The 20,646-nt window shown below is 38.1% G+C and overlaps 2 protein-coding genes across 19 annotated transcripts in view; both read left to right on the plus strand.

Moving 5' to 3' along the window:
• huwe1 (HECT, UBA and WWE domain containing E3 ubiquitin protein ligase 1) overlaps positions 1-2,433 on the plus strand; it is a 43,341-nt gene extending 40,908 nt beyond the window's left edge. For all 13 annotated transcript variants that reach the window (XM_089124276.1, XM_089124274.1, XM_089124273.1 and 10 more), the window contains 4 exons: positions 48-165; positions 257-438; positions 1,007-1,197; positions 1,370-2,433. In XM_089124276.1, the coding sequence (XP_088980402.1) occupies positions 48-165; positions 257-438; positions 1,007-1,197; positions 1,370-1,472 (594 nt within the window). In that variant the 3' untranslated portion in view covers positions 1,473-2,433. The remainder of the gene's footprint in view (positions 1-47; positions 166-256; positions 439-1,006; positions 1,198-1,369) is intronic.
• Positions 2,434-7,293: 4,860 nt separating this feature from the next.
• l1cama (L1 cell adhesion molecule, paralog a) overlaps positions 7,294-20,646 on the plus strand; it is a 52,324-nt gene continuing 38,971 nt past the window's right edge. For all 6 annotated transcript variants that reach the window (XM_039651847.2, XM_039651849.2, XM_039651848.2 and 3 more), the window contains exon 1: positions 7,294-7,454. The gene's annotated coding sequence lies outside the window, so the exon portion shown is untranslated. The remainder of the gene's footprint in view (positions 7,455-20,646) is intronic.

Consider the following 20,646-nt stretch of genomic DNA (forward strand, 5'->3'; position numbering starts at 1 on the left):
GTAGGGTTAGAATTAGGCATGATAATTACTTCCTCATATGTTTACAGGTCCAAGAGTTTGGTGTGTGTGAAGTGAGAGATTTGAAGGCCAATGGTGCCAACATCATTGTGACAGAAGAGAATAAGAAGGAATATGTGCATCTGGTCTGCCAGATGAAGATGACAGGTGTGCATACACTTCAATAAATGTCATTGCTTGTGAGGAAGAGTGAGGTTCAAAAGTCTATCAGGAAGCTAAAACTTCTTTTCTATCTTAGGTGCGATCCGTAAACAGCTGGCCGCCTTCTTGGAGGGCTTCTATGAGATCATCCCCAAGAGACTGATCTCCATCTTCACTGAGCAAGAGCTGGAGCTGCTGATCTCCGGCCTGCCCACCATCGACATTGACGACCTCAAAGCCAATACAGAATACCACAAATATCAGTCCAGTTCTATTCAGGTATGTACACCTCATAGGACATTAAATAATATTTTTATTATTTTGTACTGTCTTTAACACTGCATCTTTCTGAAGTATTTCATGATCTATGATCGTGTCATAATTTTCACCACCCCCTGAAGCAGTTTTTCAGCAGCCACACAAGCAGGAAAAAAGGTTGTGGGCAAAAGAGTGCTGCAGGGATGACACATTTTTGTAGGCAAACCCGGAAGTTAGCATCATGGTGGTTCTCAAAAAAAAAAATCTGTGAACAACATAAGTTTATGATTCTTACACATCTTACACTTCTCTTTTAGTCTTTATGTACAAGCGAATGAGTAGAGGAGTTTTCCTTTTTGGCGTGATGGTCTATGACAACCGTCATAGTCCCATTTAGCCATTTGTTAACACATTTTTCAATACACATAAGGATCCATACTAATATTTTATCCAAAATGAAACATTAAAATATATCTATATATCATAAAATTCTAAATCTCGTTTGTTGGCGTTTGTCTGTTAATTGGGTTTATGACATCTTGCTGTTCTTTACCTGGTTTTAATTTTCTCTTCTTCTTTCCCTACACAGATCCAGTGGTTCTGGCGTGCATTACGATCCTTTGATCAGGCTGACCGGGCCAAATTCTTGCAGTTTGTTACGGGCACATCCAAAGTGCCACTGCAGGGCTTTGCTGCACTGGAAGGAATGAATGGCATCCAGAAATTCCAGATCCACCGAGATGACCGCTCAACTGACCGCCTGCCCTCTGCACACACTTGGTAAATGAACATTTGTTGCCTCAAAACACAATTCAAATGTAATTAAGCACCTATCAAACCTGACTGGATGAGATATGCTGCTACATTGCATTGAAGTTGCGCAATCAAAAGTGGCTCATTACTTTTTTGTTTCTTATTGCTTTATTTCACATCTGTTTGTCTCTACTTCCAGCTTTAACCAGTTGGACCTCCCGGCGTACGAGAGCTACGAGAAGTTAAGACACATGCTGCTGCTGGCCATTCAGGAATGTTCTGAAGGCTTTGGACTGGCCTAAAGACTCCTAAACCTGCATACACACACACACACAGATGTAGACTTACATGTTGTTAACTTATGACACACATGCATATTCACATCACTATCATACATACGGCCAAGACCTTCTTCTAATCCACATAAAACAAACAGATGGACGGCTAAACGAGTGATAGAGATGTATTGACATTGCCCACTACACACAGAGCCTCGCATTGACACACCGAACTGTATTTGGTATACGTGTGTGTCTCACTTCCCTATTAAAATTACAGAGCCTGGGAGAGGATCACAGAGGATATCTGCGGACTAATGTAAAAGACATTTTCTCCATTTAGTTTGGTTTCTCTGTACAAAAGGTTTGGGAGTTTGTTTAATCTTTTTTGTTCTTCTCTGGCTGTTAAAATAAGGAGAGGGCTGTTTTGTGTGTGTAAAGAGGATGGTTGTAACCCTCTGGCGGGGGTAAAAAGAAAAAAAAAGTTGATTGTCCTCTGTTGCTAATGTGTGACCTCACTAGCTTTGCAAATGGGAACTTTAATTTGGGGGAAGGGGCAGTCATGAATACTGGAGGGAGGGCGAGAACATGAAATGAGGTTTTGGTGAAATTGCAGACGTGCAGGGATTTTCAGAACGGGGACATTTATAGGCAACTTTTGTGGTATTTTTGGAGAGGAACACAGATTTAAGAAGTGAAGGACTGAGACGTTGAACCGCGTGTGCTCAGACACGTGCGGTTATTACCCAACTGCTGATGCAGCCTCTCAGCAGCTAATCAGAACGTAAATTGCTACATAAATAAATGCATAAAATGAGCCCACTGTGTCCTCTAGAGTTGTTTCAATGTATGCCTTACACATTTGCACTAACAGGAGCAAATATCATTTATATGTTAAGAAATATACTGATGGAGGAGGTCCATGAAAACTAACTTGACACATGCTGTGGGGTCCAAGTATTAAAAGCTCTATTCTTCATCCTGAGTTATGTATGAGGAATTCTGTCCAGTTATTGATCACCTGCATGAATCTCACATTTATTACTTTGGGTTTTTCTTTACTGGCGTTTCAGGACAGGCTTTTTAGCCTTTGTTCTTGCCCTCTTCAACTCTTTTTGCATGGGAGCTGGTGTGAAGTGTAATGGGTCTCAGACCATCTGGAGCTTCCAGTAATGTCCATGCTGTTAGGATACAGTTCATCACGCCTGCTCGCCCCACACAGCAGGAGTCCACTTGTCTAGACTGACGCCTCTCAACATAAAGTGCGATATCAAAGGTGAGAGAGGATGTTTGAGCCGTGATCATTGCTTGTCTTTCAGATGTATCCTTTTGTTTATTACATTTTAAACCATCAGAATGTCCATGCAGTCTAAAAAGATGAAAGTTTATTTTATTTTATTTATTTTCGTCTCACTCCTAGGTCTAATTTCCAGCACTAATGGTGATGGAAATGATGCACCTGCAAGTAACTTCCTTTTGCATCGTCCACTTGGATTAATTCTCATTAAAGCTTTATGCAATGTGATTTGCTGTAAAAAGAGGGGTAACACTGTTTTAGTTTCCTTGTTACATGTATTTAGCGATAATGGTAAATTATGCATAATTACATGTCTAACCCTAAACCCTTTAATATATTCCTAACCCTATGAGTACATTAATATTAGTCAGTACTCAAATGTATATTTACACTATAACAAAGACACCTTAAAATAGTGTAACCAGAAGGATTTCAGGTTGGACAAAATAGTTATGCTACCTTTACGTTTCTCGTTTAGAGAAATTTGACTTTCAAGACATCAGTTATGACTTTATATTCTGCTTTTCAGGTTGGCCAGCAGAGGGAGTACAGTGATCTTGTTAATAAATGTATGCAGTATATTCATCTCTAATAATTCTTTCAGGTAAATATTTATCCATTAGGGTGACCTGAGTGCATTGTTTGATTAAACTGCCTTTTCAGCATGTAAGTGCCTTGGTTTTTGTTTGAGCACATCAATAAACCAATCAATAGTTATCAATAATGCAAATGGAGTGAAGAAAGCATTTTGTATCCTAAACAAAGTTGTTCTTACGGTTTTCTCAGAATGTATCTCAGTTGTCATAGTTTATTATCAAAAATTTACTGAATCAAATTTGGAAAAATGGCCAGTGCAAGGCATAAAGCCAGTTCGGTAATGAAGTGTGTTTTTTGAAACAAAGCCAGAGCACTTTTAGTGTGGTACACTGCGTAAATCAGCTCGACTATATCGACTCTCCTGGAGAAATAAGGAAATAAATGGACTGCTTCATTTTTCAGGCTGACTGAAAGGCAATTAACTTCCTGCTCCTAATCGGGTATGTGGGCTATATTTTAACCTTGAGCGGTGCTAGTGATCATTTCCTGTGCAGACCGTCCCATTTTATGCTATGATATGAAGCTGTGAAAAGCTTATTGTATGATCTAGCAACCCGCCTTGTTTGCAGAGCACGTTGCAATTCATTTTAGGCCATTATGCTTCTATAATGACATTATCAGTAATTGTGTTTATGGGAAACGGTTTGGAGGTACTGAAATTTAAATGTGCTGATACTTTTGGGTGCATGATTTTTAGGTCTTTCAGTTCTGTGAAGATAATATGAAGAGGGTCCTTTGAAACGTAATGCTAGTGCGATTGAATTAATGGTTGCTTTTTTAGTGTCATTATCCGTCACACTTGTTTTCCCACCTTTGTTCTTCTGCTTCACTTGCTTTATCAGTCTGGAAATGGATTGGGAGTCTGCTCAGATCACAGGCTGAGAAAAACCTCTTTCAGAAGCTCAGACACCACTGCAGCTCGCATGACCTCATAGTCAAATTAACTTATGAACAGACTGCATTCTATCAGTGCTATTATAAATCAAGCAGTGGCATCCTCCTTCCTGTCTTCATCTCTGCTCTCTGTTTCCCTTTATCTTCATCTCTCTCACTCATTTTCAGCGGATGTTTCTTATGCTGGCCTGGTGCACAATAACCAGAGACCTCAAGAGAGAGAGAGTTTAACGTCATAGCTTGTCCCACTTTAGATCCCTAGGAGTGTTTCTTCGAAACGGAATGAAACAAACATGCTGTTTTGTCTCTGTTTGTGACCGAAAGACTGAATTAATCAAGAGATCAGTCTGTTACACAGTGGATAGTGGTCTTTAGTAGATATTGAACATAATGCAGATGGTATTAATAACCATTACCTTGACCTTTCCGGCCGAAGAGGTTGCATATGAATGCATGTTACAACATGGAACCACACTTGGGGTCATTGCTTTTAGCTTGGTTATTTTGCGGCTGTACTTGGTCAGTTGATAGATTAATTGAATTCATTAAGTGGATGTGAGATCATTCTGATGGTCTGACCTGGTGTTAATCACTGAGTAATTGAAGGGTAATGATGGAGGCAGAGCTCAGCTTGTGGCTTCTCTCCAACTCATGAATTATTGACAGAACAAAATTCCAGATTACTTAAACGTCAAAAGCAATGTCATGCAAAGTTTTGCTGTCATTTGCCAATTGTTATATATTTCTATATTTTATATGCAGTTATGTATTTTATTATGTTTTAGATTTTTATAAATAAAGCACTCACATTTATACCTCTCTGGAAAAAAAACACTGCAGAATTAGAAGTTTCTCTTGATTTTATTATTTACATGAATCTGAGTAAAATTAACCGTTAATAAAAAAAAACCATAAAAATCTCACTGTATTATTACAATTATGGCTAAAGGAATGCCTGGAAAAGAAGAAAATATCAGGCTTTTTTGTGTGAATGTGTGTGTGTGTGCAATGCAGCCATTGACTGTGTTTACATGCACATTTTTTTTTATTTTATATGCGTGTTTACTAATGTGTGTATATATACGTGTATATATATATATATATATATATATGTGTGAATATATATATATATAAATATATTTATTTATATATATATATATATATATATATATATATATATAAATATAAATATATTTATTTATATATATTTATACATATATATATAAAACGTACATAAACAGATATTTAATGGCTCTGCAACTATTGTAATATTCCTGTGTGTGCATATATTTGATATTTATATATATTAATCAGTAAATGGTAGGCGAGGACAGTGGAATAGAAGTTAATCAGATGCAATATCATACGTTTTAATTTTCAGTTCATTATTCTTCCTCTTTGATTCTACCTGTAGAGTATCACTATTTTAGAAAAGAGCCCAGCTGTTTGATACAAAAATTCCCATAAAATCGTCCTTTGATCATAATGCTGTAATTTGGTTTTTGGTGGTTGACAGCCTATTTGTAGCCCTTGCAAATCATACTTATTCAAAGTGGCTGTTTTGCATGAGCTTTTGTCATTGCATTTGATGGCATTAATGCAAACTGGCAACTCCCTGTGTGAGGTTTTGAAGATGAACCGTCAGGCTTCATTTGTCCTGCCTGATTCAGGATGTGCTCATGGACCTGTCACAAATTGAGGTCCTTTAACAGAAGGCTGGGCATTACTTTCCGGTTAAAGGACAGCGACTGGTGTTTTTCAGCATGTGTATGGCATGAGACCTGCAGGAATAGCTTTTTCTGTAAGCGTAGCACTCCACACAAAGCCAGATAATGTCACGTAACAAAGAGATCGGCTCTTTGTAGACTTCTTCTTGCACACTCGCAAGCACTGACCTTTACTGTATACACAACGTCAACCTGCAGTGTGCTTGCAGGGAGATTGTGTAGATAGAGTGATGGGAGTTTATGATAGTTGTTTATTTTTACCTTGTTGCCAACAAAATCTGTGGGAAAAAATCTGTCATTTGCATTGCAGCGAGGCTCCCTTCCTCATGAACCAAATTGTGCGTGATTCATTTGTCATTCAGCCATGTGATAGTTTGAGTAAAGGGCTCCTTTAGTCACAATATATCAGCTCAAGAGTAGCTTAACAGAGTTTTCTTTTAATTTCCCAGAAGCAGTTTCATTCACAAAGATATTTTAAAATAGTCTAGGGCTGGGCAACGATTAATTGCATCCGAAATAAAAGATTATGTTTACGTAATATACGTGTGCGTAGTGTGTATAATTATTTTTTATATATAAATACACACACATGCATGTATATACTTTATATGTATTTATACATAATTGATATTATGTATAAATAAAAATATTTGACATATATATATATATATATATGTGTGTGTGTGTTTGTATATATGTGTATATATAGGTATGTGTATAAATAGGTATGTGTGTGTATATATATATATATATATATATATATATATATATATATATATATATATATATATATATATATATAAAATGTATAGTAGACAATAACAGTGCTATTATAAAGTTATTTTTGGTGGTTAATTTGCATTATTCATAAATAAATGTATTGCCAAATTCCTGGATCATCTCTTTCTGTATTTCATCTGGCACTATATTGGAGGGAGAGATGAAAAGCTCTTCCCGTGCCACCATACAAACGCTGCATAACAATGCACTAATTAGCATAACATATATTTCCCATCCTTAATACACACGCCCACCAAACAATCAGCAAGAAGCCTGTAATGGTGCCGTAGAACACTTCTCTGCATTTAACATGTCATCACTCCTCTGCCTGACTGAATTTCTCCTCCTGTTCTGACAGATCCTGCCAATCACGGATGAAATTATGGACAGGTTTCGTTTGGCACCAGGGAAATGCAGAGGGGGAAATCAGGATGAAGACAATAAAGGAATGGTCAGAGAATGAAGAGAGGAGAGAAGAGAGTGAAGGAAAAAGGGTGATGTCACTGCCTCTTGATGGCAGCCAATCAGAGGAGGGGAGAGGCAGCGAGGGAGCCAGGAGAGGGTGTGTTTTCCTCGCACTGCAGCATCAGCAGTGAACAGAGGCCACAATCAATCTGACAGAGCAGGAGACACAAGAACCTTGAGGGACAGATAAAACAACAGAGTTGCCAGAGGAGGACGGAAACCTGAAGCGATTTCGAAGCTGCAGAGGTAAGAGGAGTGGGGTGTAAGCGAGAATATCAATAGTATTTAGTGTCTGATGGATGTCAAACAGAATTGGCTTGTTTTTGCTGATTTTTCTTGTGGTTAATTGATCACACCTTAGAGATTTAAGGTGCTTTATGATGTAGCAAGTGGGTTTGGTGTGTGTGGTCTAGCAAACTGGGGCTATTTCATTTGAGATAAATGCAATGCAGTAGTCGTTTATGTATGTTTTAGTCATATCTAGTGTTACATTTAGGCCTTTAAGTATGAAAAAATAGAATAATAATTCTTTAAGATTTCAGTGTGTTGAAGGAGCTAACTGTGTTTTGATATATATTATTTATATAAATATATATCATTTATTTTTGTAATGTCAAATTGTCTCTCCTTGAGTTGCCCTGTCATAAACAGAAACAGTTCTCTGGTGGATTCGCAAACATCCCATGTGTTACCAGCAACAGGCTCTTCTGTTTTTAATGCGGGACTGTGCACCCGTTCTTTGCATGTTTGTGTCCGTCTTGCTGCATGTGTTGGTCTGGTTGCGCTTTGCAGTCTTATATTCACCTAGATGTTATGCAAACATTTGTTGTATTTAATGAGATTTACTTCAATGGCATCAATAGTTGGCTTGTTGATGTTTCGGCTTTAAATGCATGTTTTATAAGTATCTCAGTGTATCATTGTTAATAATTCATGCATTATCTATAAGGTTAGTCCTCCCTCCCCCGGCGTTTTGTTATAATTGTGTTAATCACCCATGAGAGCATTGTGGTTTTGAGAGTATTGGTGGTCCGCAGTGGTGTGTGTGTTACAGAAAACATGATGATTTGATGGCCCAGGCGACAATAGCAAATATATGTGAGCAAGAGCATTGGGTGGGGCCTGCATTTCTTTTCCGTCTTCTAAACGCAGACACCTTCACCTGGCAGCACACCAGCATGTTTGATTCAGGGTGGGTCTCGCTCACAGCGCTCAGGTTGCAAATTATTTACTCTGTTAGCAAAGTTTATGGCATACTGCTCTACATAAACTCATATCATTAAATTAAACCGATTTCTCCTTCATGCTTGGGGAAATGATTTATTGTTTACATGCATAGTATATTAGTATACACTCATTATATTCATGGTATCCATGTACTTTAAAGAATACCACATTGAATTTTTTTTTACTCTTATACAACAAAAGTACTTTGATACTGTCATAGTACAGTGATTATATTTATATTATAGGCCTATTGCTATGATATTGCTATAAAATTATGTTCAAAAGTACTGCTGTTTATAGTCTTACAGTGATTTATTATATTCATAAACCATGTTATTTACATGTCATTTTAAGGTACTTAAAAAGTACTGTCATAGTATCATGATATTGTTGTAAAATATTTAATTTACCATTCTGTAAAAAGTACTGTGGAAGTACAAGGTTTGCAAGATTCATAAAACATAGTAATTACATGTTAGGTAAAATAATAACCTGATAGCATGGAATATGATTTCACCATGGTACAATGATTACCATATTCAAAACCATGGTATTTATGTATTTCAAAGATATAATTAAACATTTTCCTTTACCCATGCAAAGAAAGTTTATATATATATATTATGTCATATTACATTGCATATTATATTACATATTCTATTCTTGTGCTGCTTATGGAATAATGATGACCATATTCAAAACCGTTGTATTTATTATTTATTAAATATTTATTTATTTTGCCAGTACTAGTTGAGGGATTTATTTTATATTATAATTTGTAATATATATGATATGATATTAAAAAAAAAACAATTACCATGTCAGTTTTATCAAATGTAGAGCTGCTATTGGTGTAATGAAACCATTGTATTTATATGATATTTCAAGGTTCTTCAAAGAATGCTAATACCATATTATGTCGGTAGAGCTACTTACTGTGGGTCATCCTCAGTTTATCTCCCTGCAAAGGAATTTTGACTACTAGCCTGTCGCTGAGAGACAATGACTTGTGTCTTTCTATGATAAATCACTCGGAATTGATTATCGACAAGGTGTCTGTAGACTGCAAACAGCTGCTTAGGCCATGAGAGTGTGGAGTGATATCCATTCTCTGCTCCACATCCATCATACTGTAGGTGATCTTGCTTTTACTGTGCCATACCATCAGTCTGTGTGCACAGAAAAATATGATCTGCTGCTGCAAAATCTTCTCCTCGGAGGCAGAGGCTTTAATTGAGCTGTGGGCACAGATGGATGGACGAGCTGGAGAGATTTAGAAGGGATGAAAGAAAGGAAAGCGGGTGGGGTCACGTTTGACAGGCGTAGTCGTCGCGTAGGCCAATAATATATGTGCACTTATGCTGTCTGAGGAGATCAACACAGAGAGAGGGAGAGAATGGGTGCAAGGTCAACCAGGGAAGGGACAGGATTGGACCGGGTAGGGATCTATTAAAAAAAGCCATCATTCTTCTTTGATGTCCTTCGTTTTGACCTGCTGGACAGATTACAACTATTGCATTTCCACCTAATGTTTGAAACGTATCAATCCTCCTGTCTGATTTGTGATGCAGCATGGATTCAGTAATCATACCTTGTTCCTTCATTTGATCTGAAGAGATCTAGCCCTCTGACTGAGGCTGGTTTCTCTCAAGAAACCTGATGGAGTTTGGGTTCTGTGCTACTGTGGCATTTGGCTTGCCTAGTTGGGTTAGGGTTTAAAGTCACCATGAAATCACATTCATCTTTTTATGGAATATTGCAGTGTTTATATAAATGATTTATCTATGAACATTATTCTTTTTATTAAAATTCATGTGCATTTGTATTCTTCAATCAAAAAAACTTCCCGACCCTCTTGCAATGACATATATTTTCTCTGATGACGTGTTTTTCGGTGTAAAGGCCATTGCACACCGAGCACGAAATATTCGTATGCGTATTTTCGTGTTCGTCAGCTTAAAAATTCGTCACGCATAGAAACCTTGCACACCGAGTCCGTTGCGTATTTCTTAAACCTTTGCGGGGAAAAAACGCAAAAATACCAAATGGATTCGTCAAGCAGTGAGGATGATTTTTGCCCTCTCTCTTATTGAAAAGGGAAGAAAGAGAAAATATTACGTCCATCCAATCCTGAAATTGCGCCGAGAGGAAGGAGAGTTCCTTATCAAGGAGTTGCGAATTTATCCTGAGCGATTCAAAATTTACCTCAGAATGTCAGTGGGACAGTTCGATGCTTTGCTAGCGATTCTGGAGCCACATATTAAAAACAAGACCACCAATTTCCGTGAACCAATCGATTCTGAACGGAGACTGGCAGTGTGTCTGAAATGGACCAGGTATGGACACACACACACACACGGACAAACACACACCCGCGCGCGGCCCGTTGGAAGCGCTGGGCAGACAGAACAGCTAGGCTGTTATTGTGTATTGTGCCCAAATACATTAGTTATCGAATAAGCTGCTCAATCACACCTTATTCGATCCTAAATTTCAATCTGATTGAAAGGGGAGGTTTATTAATTTCATAATCCAATATAGAGAAGAGAACATAAACACTTGATCGAATTGAAAACCGAAACTGAAAGCACGGCGCATATGTGCAATGATTTGAGGACGAGCTCCCCCGGCCCTGAATTGTCAAAAGACCTCTCAAAATGCTGGCTCTGGATGCGAAAAACGCAGAAAATCGAACCCGATCCGATTAATTTTATGACGGACGAAAGTTTCGGAGGCGGTGTGCAAGCGTGACTGACATAACGTGAGGTCGAATTTTTTTTTTAACGTGCGAAAATTTCGGATGCGAATTTCGGACTCGGTGTGCAATGGCCTTAAGGGCAGGTCTAGAGGGGATCTTGGGTCCTAAAATCTGTACCCGACCCGAATCACTTCTTACCCGAACCCGTCGTACATAAATACATAAAAAATGTAAAGAAAAACCAAGAGTATGACCCGGCGGCATCTATTTTCGAACCCGACTGTACTCGAACGTTGACCCGTAGCATTGACGTGTCCACCGCCCTGCAGTCAGTCAGGAAAAATACCAGTGTCCTGCTGACTGATTTCGCCCCTGCTCCATTACTTTCATTTACTTTAGACCTATTTATTATTATTAACCTTTATTTAATGGTCCCGTTCTTCGCGATTCCATGTTTCAAACTGTAGTTAGTGTGTAATGTTGCTGTTAGAGCATAAATAATACCTGTAAAAGTATAAAGTCCCCTTACAGCGAACGGCCTGTTTGAACTACATCCCTCTACTTCCTTTTTTAATGACGTAACTAGAACAGTTTTTTGAATAATCTCCGCCCAGAGGAATACACAAAAAAGGGGGCGTGGTCTTGTTGCGCTCCCACGAAGAAAAAGCACTTCAGATGCGCATGCATCTCCAATTTATGGTTAGAGGCGTGACCTTTCCGGGCAACGAGCGATAAGTTGCTCTCGAATCACAACACAGGAACCACTGGCGCAATCAGAACTCGTTACGTTTTTCTGAAGGAGGGACTTCATTGAACAAGGAAGTCATCGGCCCGTTTTTTTTGGACGGTGACAACAGTCGTATATAGATAAGTAAATTGTGTGAAATACTGTTTTTTTTATACGCGAAACATGAACACATGTTATATTGCACACTGTAAACACAATCAAAGCATGAAGAATGGAACCTTTAACTAGGAAAGTCACATTGAGGTTAACCTCTTTTACAAGCGAGACCGTCAAGACAGGGTCGGATAGCAGGATTAAACAAATAACAACAACAAGAAACCAATCTCAACGTCATCATTAGATACAACAGAAAACACAGCTCCAAAATAAGATGTTATACAACACCGAGACAGCACAAAAACACAAACATTTAGGAATAACATAATACACTACATAGTACTGTTCACAGAAACAAAATTATTATACCATAGGTTTAATAAATAATTAAGTGGTAATATAATTGGCAAAGACTGCAATTAGCAGAATTGAAAAAAAACTGCAATTAGCAGTTACCTCCTCATTTATTCTGTTTAAAATCATTAAAAAAACAAAAACAAATGATTTATACAGAGAGAACTTAGAAAAAGTGAGATTATAACATTGTCATAGAATTATTTTAAATAATAACATTTTGTTAAATGCCCCAAGAATTTGGGTCTTCTCGGGGCAATTGAAATTGCCCGAGATCACTACTACTGAACCCGACCCGTGCCTGAAGCACTTGACGAAGATTTGGACTGGACCCGCTCGGGTCTTGGGTTAGACCTTGTGTTTCCAGATCCAAGTGGACCCGTGAAGACCTACAGGTGGGACTACCCGACTCGTGTGTGATCACAGCAACAGCAAACAACGATGATCCAATCAATTCCCGGTGAACAGAATCCCGAGTCCCACCCTACAATTTTTCTCGTTCAAGAAGCCATTTCACTTGGATTCACGTCACAATTGGGAAGTTAAGACTATTGCAGTGTACGTTTCATGCCAGCTAAAAGACACTTGATATTTAATAACATTATCGATCTGACTGCATCGAAACTATCGGATGAGAACAAAACTTGCACTGAAATGAGCTGGATGATGACAATATTGTCTTCCATAGAGGTGATTTCATAATTGTCGAATTTTGCAACTGAATTGAATCAACATTGAACTGACTCATGCTAAATAACGATACTATCGACTTCCGTAACTGCTGATAGCTGAATTAAAACTTGTTTCATAATACAGTTATTGAACTGAGCTGAATAATGACATTATTGTCTTTTTAGAGCTGCTTTACAGTAAAATTAAAATCTCATATTTGTTGTTTGTATCATTGATTGTTATTTTCCTGTTCATAAGCTGCCCTGAAACAATCTGTATTATAAAGCCACTATATCAATCAAAGTGACGTGACAGCCTCTGTTTTGACATTCAAAACACTGTCATATAGTAGCATGCAAGAATAAGACTAGAAGTGCAGCTCTCAGATGCAGAGCATCTGTTGTGGATGTGCCGGTTACAGAGGAGCTCTGGGGAGAAACAGCACAGCCCTCGAGTCTCCACAGCCACCTGTTATCGCCTCAGGGCCTCGGTGTCGCTGGCACATCCTGCTCCCACATGTATGATGAGCAAGAAATCCCCCCACAACTCCCTGTTTTAAGTACCCAAGCAGCGGCGCAAGCTTTGTAACCCCTCGTGCCGCAGTTCTGCTGACGGGTCGGCCTCCACAGAGAGACAGAAACATGAGTTACAGCCGTTTACAGAGGCTGGCGAGGGTGCGGTTGGAACGGCTCTCTGCAGACGGGAGGGGGATAACAGTGGCAGGACGGAGACGGTCAAACGAGCCTGGAGGGGGGGCAGGATGCATTAGGCTGGTTTAAAAGAGCACATTATGAACAAACTGGCCTATTAGAGCAAAATTAGTACTAATAGTTTTTTTGAGACACTGCATCCCTTGGAAACACCCCTGTACAAATTGTCAAATAAAATAAATTGTTACTGCCTTTAGTTATTTTGGAATAAATGTAAAACTGCATAAAACATTTACTTGAAAAGTATAGGACTTTGCCTCATTTAAAAACCACTGAGATGACATTTTATATATTTTTTTAATAATGAATTTTATGTATTTTTTTTTTCTGCTTGTCAAACCAGTTGCTTGAAATAAAGTAAACGAGGAGAGTGAATCATTTGTAACCATTTTCATGTAAAGGCATTATTTAAGGAAGAAAACAATGCCAATCTTCGAACAATCCACTCTATTGTTCTTTTCGGCACTCGCGAGTGATTTCCCCTGCTTCTTCAAGGCTGTATCTTTATTCATACATTGCCAAAATACTTCTCTAGGCTGCAATCAAAGTAATGGGTTCTTGAGAATGAATTGCTTTTTTATATATATATTTAAATCCCACATGCAAAGCTTCACAAAATGAAGCCAATCATACAATTGAGAGCGTAATGCAGCCATCTCGAAGAGTCGGCCCTAAATATGCTGATGAAATTAACTTATGCTGACAGAGGTCACTTTAAATCAGTCCATTCTTTAGATTTAATCACCAAAAAGCAGGCGTAAGTTTGACGATAAATCAAAAACAAACCAACATCGTTAACATAAAGTTGAAACCCCTCTTGGGCAAAGATTTTTTCTTTTCACAAGCCTAACTGCTTGATTTAGACAGCAGAAGTTGTTCACTGTTAAGCTTTGTTTAAAATGTGAAGGATGTGACTGTCAACAAAACGACATGCAGCTGTGCTAAAAAAAGTTCTGTCTCCTCCCACAGTCGGGTGAAATAAAGCCACGTCTTTGTCCAACAAACAGTTGCCCCATTCCTCTAAATATCTCTTTTCAATGAAAGATGCATTATTGACTAAACGAATGAGTGAACTCAGTGTAAATCTCTGCTTTGTGAGGTCTCTTTGTTGTCTTGAGTACTGTGAGGAGGTGTTGTCTATTGACTTGGACTTCTCAGTAGTAATGTGTTTCCCAGCTATTTCACTGTTCGTCTAACTTCTTTTAATATTAACTGAGCATTTTTTTTACTTACCAGCCTTCACATTATGCCTAGCTGCAGTGAATCATTTATTCATCGTTTATTGAAAATCTGCTGTTTGGAGGATTTTTATTATGAGATGACCTGGACTGGAATGGGTGGCTATATTGTGTCCGTGGGCTGAACTTCTGCTAGATATGGAGATTTTCAAAACAGGCACTGTCATTCTGTGACTCCTTTATTATAATCATTTCTACATCTGAGACAGTTTATGATCCCAGACCAAGGCCACACCACAGTCCATTTCCTGAATCGTTTCATACAGTGAAAGATGTCTCAATAGCCAGTGTAACTCCAATGTAATGAGAGGTTATGCAAAAGGATTTTTTTAATTGATACAAAATGTTTTCTTTGAGAATATTTAAGATTATTTGTATTTTAATATTTAATTTTTTTTTATTTAATAGCTTGAACATTAATATTTTATACCATTTTACATTTTATAATGATACATTTCTTCTGTTTAATTTCATTAACACTGATACCTTGGTTCATGGACTGAAAGGTCTGAATCTAGATGGATGTGAACAAAAACGATAAAATTAATTAGATCACATAAGATTTATTTTTAGTTTATTTAATATGGTAATATCTTTAATATTTTATTTTAATATACTTTTAAATACTTTTAGTAATTAATATCCTTTTGATTTTAGCTTTCATTTTATTAACTTTTTCCCTTTTTATGTTTAGTAAAACTGACCGCCTGTTTCTTGGACTCACAAGTCTGGGTCTAGATGTGTCAAGTCTGGATCTGAGTCCCAATAGGTCTTCTTTCGATCTGGAGTGAAGTCTGAATCTAATTTTGTGTCTAGTCATGGTCTGGGTGTCAATGGGTCTAGTTTTGCCCTGGTATTGGTCTGGTCTTCTTGACTCCATCTCAGCTTTCCTGTGCTTTTCAGTCCTCCAGTGGAATAACTGTGAGAGTGTTTGTGGGTTTTTGTGACAGGCCTGGGGCTTTTAGTGTTTGTTCTAGCCGAGTCAAAAGCGTTATGTCAGGCATGATATATTCATTACTGCAGGATCAGTGCTCTGGTGAGTGTGATCCCCATGCACTCCGCTAATTTAATCTCACCTACTGTCTTGTCTTATTTCACACTGCACCCGCCAACCACCCAGAAGCACATTAAGACCTGGGGGTGGTGGGGCAAGTAAGGACTAAAGAAAGATGCAACACATCCCTCTTACAGGGTTAGCACTCTGATGGATGATAATCAAGAGGAAAGAATCTCGAGAATCACGCATTTTGGCTGACGTTTCTTCCACAAGGCGACATTTGATTGATTTAGATGTTAATTGTAGTCTTGATGCTGGAGTTGAAGTGCGAAGTCATGTTTGATTTAACCACCCACTTTTTCTACCAGACAAATAAGCAGCAGACAACAAAGCAAGAAAATGTGTTATATAGACGGAGAAGCAGACTAAACACTGTAATATAGATGCTGTTGCGCTGGTGAACGTGATTTCACCAAGTAGGCTTACATATTCCAGGATCAAGATCTTTTTTGATCCTAGCACAACATTCCAATCCTCTAATAGGATATGAGGGGCAAGTTTACAGCTTATATCAAGGTTAGGTGCTTCTACATCAGTGTTATTCACCTGTCATTTCCCTCTGATTTCAGGGATAAATTATGGGTAGGGGTAGCGATATGGTTAGAACAACATTTTCAGACAGGAATGTTGGTCCAGGATCAACAAAATGACTTGCTTGGTAAAATCATGGTGACCATGTGATTTACTCGAGTAGAATGTGTTCTTGGATCAACGTCCTTTGTTGGTTGTAGAACAATATTCCTATCAAACAATAATAACCAAATGATTCACTCTTAGAATAAAAGGTTCTTTATAGAACCTTAAAAGGTTCTATCAGCGCTACATATTTGGAACCCCTAAAAGGTCATATACAGAACCCTTTTAAAGGGTTGTAACCAGGATGTAACCAAATGTTCTATATGGAACCTTTTGGGTTCATTCATTATCATTTGTTTTGTCCTTTCCGGATTAGATATTTCATATTATTGGCAAACATCAAGACTCTAAAATGTATTTATGAATGCATGTGAAATGATCACAAAATTCAAGATATGGGGTTTAGAAACAGTATATATTAATATAATTTTATGTTGTTAATCAATATCACACGAAGATTGCCATTTCCGTTTTTCTCCTCCCAAAATCAGCATGATTAAAATGTGATATTAAGTTACTACAACAGTTTAATAAACAATAATTTCATTACAACTACAAAATGTTGCAGAAGAATGTAATATATGAACGAATAATAACGTATAAAGAACCTTTGTGCCAAAAGGGTTCGGTCTTGTCATTATAGAACCTTTTTTAGCATAAAAGGTTCTTTTGAGTTGAGTAAAGAACCATATGCTTCATATATAGAACCCCAATGAACCCTTTTTTTCTAAGAGTGTAGGTTAATCACGTCAGGGCTCAACCCAAGCCATGCACCACTTTTGAAAATCTTTTCAGAGGATGTTGCAGAAAGGCAATTTTACAAAGTTGCTACGCTAAAATGTGTTCTCATTCGTGAAATTCAGTTTAATCACCTTTTATCGATCAATGCAGCGAATCCACATGACCAATTTGAACCTGTTGCGAAATCTGCATGGGGCCTATTTGCGTGAATTTCTTTTGAAATTACATCAAACAACTGTAAATGTTGACTGCACCATAATAATGAACAGATAAATGGATTTAAGCTTTGAGCAGAAAAAAATAATGGTGATTTACATTACTGAAAGGGAAAAAAGACTAGTAAGCTGCATGCTTTAATTTAATTAAATAAGTTTCTACAAGTATACATACAGTATGAATTCAATCTGCACGTAAATTGTTAACTGGACGGGCACTTCAGAATCTCAGTGGGAGCGGTGCATCATTTGAATATTTTTTTGCTTAATGTTTAATGAATACTGCATATTTTGCATACACTGCTAATTTTGACGTACTGCTTTTTGCATACTATATAGAAGAGAAGTATGCACATACTTATGCAGGCACTCTAGTTTGATGCTTCGCTCCGTTTCAAAAATTCTTAAATGTTATCATCATCCAGAATGTTAAACCAGGGACAGGTCCTGCTTGGATAAATCACATTAAGCGAATTCCAGCAGGGCAAAAGTGTGACATTTATACACATACATGCTCTTGAGTGTCTTATTTCCTCTATATCCTTCCTGCTCTTAGCAATGGATGCATTATGGCTCTATTACTAGAAAGATTATCACAGCTAAGCTTTGTTTACTCTGGGTTAGGCTTCGCAGTATGTGTGTGCGTCCTTTCACTTTCTCCTCCGTGCATGTCGTGTGAAGCAGTGTGCGTTTCCACAGACAGGAGATAACTGGGGCTGAATGTAAAACCAGCAATGCCTGTGTTTATGATGTTGATGTGTTACTGCAGTGCACCACTGCAAATCAACGGTGCTGTATCTCAACGCACACTTTAGGGAAAAAGGAGATGATAAACAACAACAAACTTGAGAGATGTTATTCCGCATGCACACATTTTGAGTGAGCAAAGCAAGATGAAAGGGCATGGAAGAGTGGAGGGGAAAGAAAGAGGAGACGGAGAGAGTTATGTGGAACTGCAAGTGCTAACGGTGGCAAATTGGGGGTACGCTGAAAAATGAGAGGGCTGAGGGGACAAAGAAAAACAGAGATGGAGAGACCTCGTGGAGAAAAAAGATACAGGGTCATAAACAATGCTAAGAAGCTTAATGAGGTAATTATGCAGATGGACAATGATGACCTGAGGGGTGAGGGGCTGGGTTGGGCTCCCGGATGAGTGCAGGATGAAGATGTGCATCAAGGAGGAGTGTCGGGAGGGGATAGGAAATGATCTTTGAAGAGAGCCAGGGGAAATGGGCTGGGAGGAGGTTCACAGGGAATGACAGAATAGGTGGAGAGATGATAGGGAGTGGTTTTTTTGAATGAGGAAAAGATTTTTGCACGAGTGTGATGCTTTGCCTTTGCAAAAGTTTGCCGTAAATATGCTAGGTTGTTTTCAGGGGGTCGATTTGGTGTTTTAGGTGATCGCCTGAGTATTTTGTGGTAGGTTTGCTAAGATTGTCTGGGTGGTTTTTGGGAAATTGAAATGCATTTGCTAGAGTTCCCCACTTTATCGCGATTAATCGCATCCAAAATTTTGTGTTTACATAATATATGTGGGTGCACTGTGTATAATTATTTTGTGTGTATATATAAATACACACACATGCATGTATATTTAAGAAAAAAATATTATTTATATATAAAATATTTATATATAATATATAAATCTATATACAGTATATACATGAAAATATTTCTTTAATATATACAAGCATGTGTGTGTATTTATAAATATAAAATAATTATACACAGTGCACCCACATATATTATGTAAACTCAAACTTTTATTTTGGATACGATTAATCGCGATTAATCGTTTGACAGCCCTACTTTAGAGTAGAGTAAGTGTGATTTTTCTTTTCCAGCTAATTGCAGTTTTTGTGACATTTTTCCACCCATTTTATCATTCGTCGTCGTAAAGTAATGGCTCACCTCTCCTCAATAAGCTGCTCAATTTGAGGTATCATTTATATCTGGAGCAGAAACGGTATTGGACACGTCATGTGGCAATTTGAATACTTTAGGGGTAATGGTTTGTTCAAATCTCTAACCATAATAATAGTGATGCTTTACTTACCAAGCATAAAACTGTGAAAAGAGGCGAAGTCTGTCAAAGCGTGTGCATATATATATATAGGGAGAGAGAGAGCAGAGCGAGATGATGCCTGCAGCCATTAAAATGTCACAGCTGACAGTGATAAACTATGACAAAACGTATACAGACACACTCACACATATGAAATCAAAAGCTTGCGCAACACACACTCTCGCTGGATGCCACTAGCAGAACCACCCCCTGCTGAAGAGAACCTTCAAATTCCTTGCTTATCTTATCAGCCTATGACACTAATTAACAAACGTCCTTTTACTCGTACAAAACAAACTTACACCGTACAGGTTCATTTCCCTTCTCTAAAGGCCAACAGATTATGGAGAGCGCTGCTTCTGATATCACAAACATTCTCATTCACTCATCTTTCCAGTATTTCGTCTTACACTCTGTCGGTTTTCCTTCTCCCGCGGTGAAGCCACTGTCAGGCCACCTGTCTGGTTTATTTTTATAAGGATTAGACATGCGTTCCTTCGGCTCTCTTGTGTAAAAGAAGCTACAATGAAGTGTAAATTTCTGTGACATGTAAGCTGCCATTGCTACGACTGCGGCTCACACGCTCTGTTGAGTGCCGTGGAATGCTTCCCACTATCTCTGTCGCTCGAGCCAGGGAAGATTTCTCTGATCGCCTGTAAAATACACCATGAGGCTAGTAACTCAATCTCCTCTAATGTGTCTCTGATAATGACATAGATATGGAAGCTGGTAAACTCATTTTGAGGAATGGAGGTTGACACCGGGTCGGATATGCTGACCAGTCCTGAGTTGTCCACCTTGGACAGAATGGATTAGGGAGAACATCATGGAATCTTAATTGGATTTGGGAGAGGATAGTGCTGGTGTTCTCTTGCTCTGTCTTTGCTCCATCTGTTAGTGTGTGTGAGGGGGAGAGAGAGAGAGAATTAATGATAGATTTTTAGATTATAATACGTTCTATTATTCAATTGAGAGCCTTAG

Source organism: Pimephales promelas, chromosome 20 (genome assembly GCF_988280905.1).
Source record: "Pimephales promelas chromosome 20, fPimPro1.hap1.1, whole genome shotgun sequence".
NCBI lineage: Eukaryota > Metazoa > Chordata > Actinopteri > Cypriniformes > Leuciscidae > Pimephales > Pimephales promelas.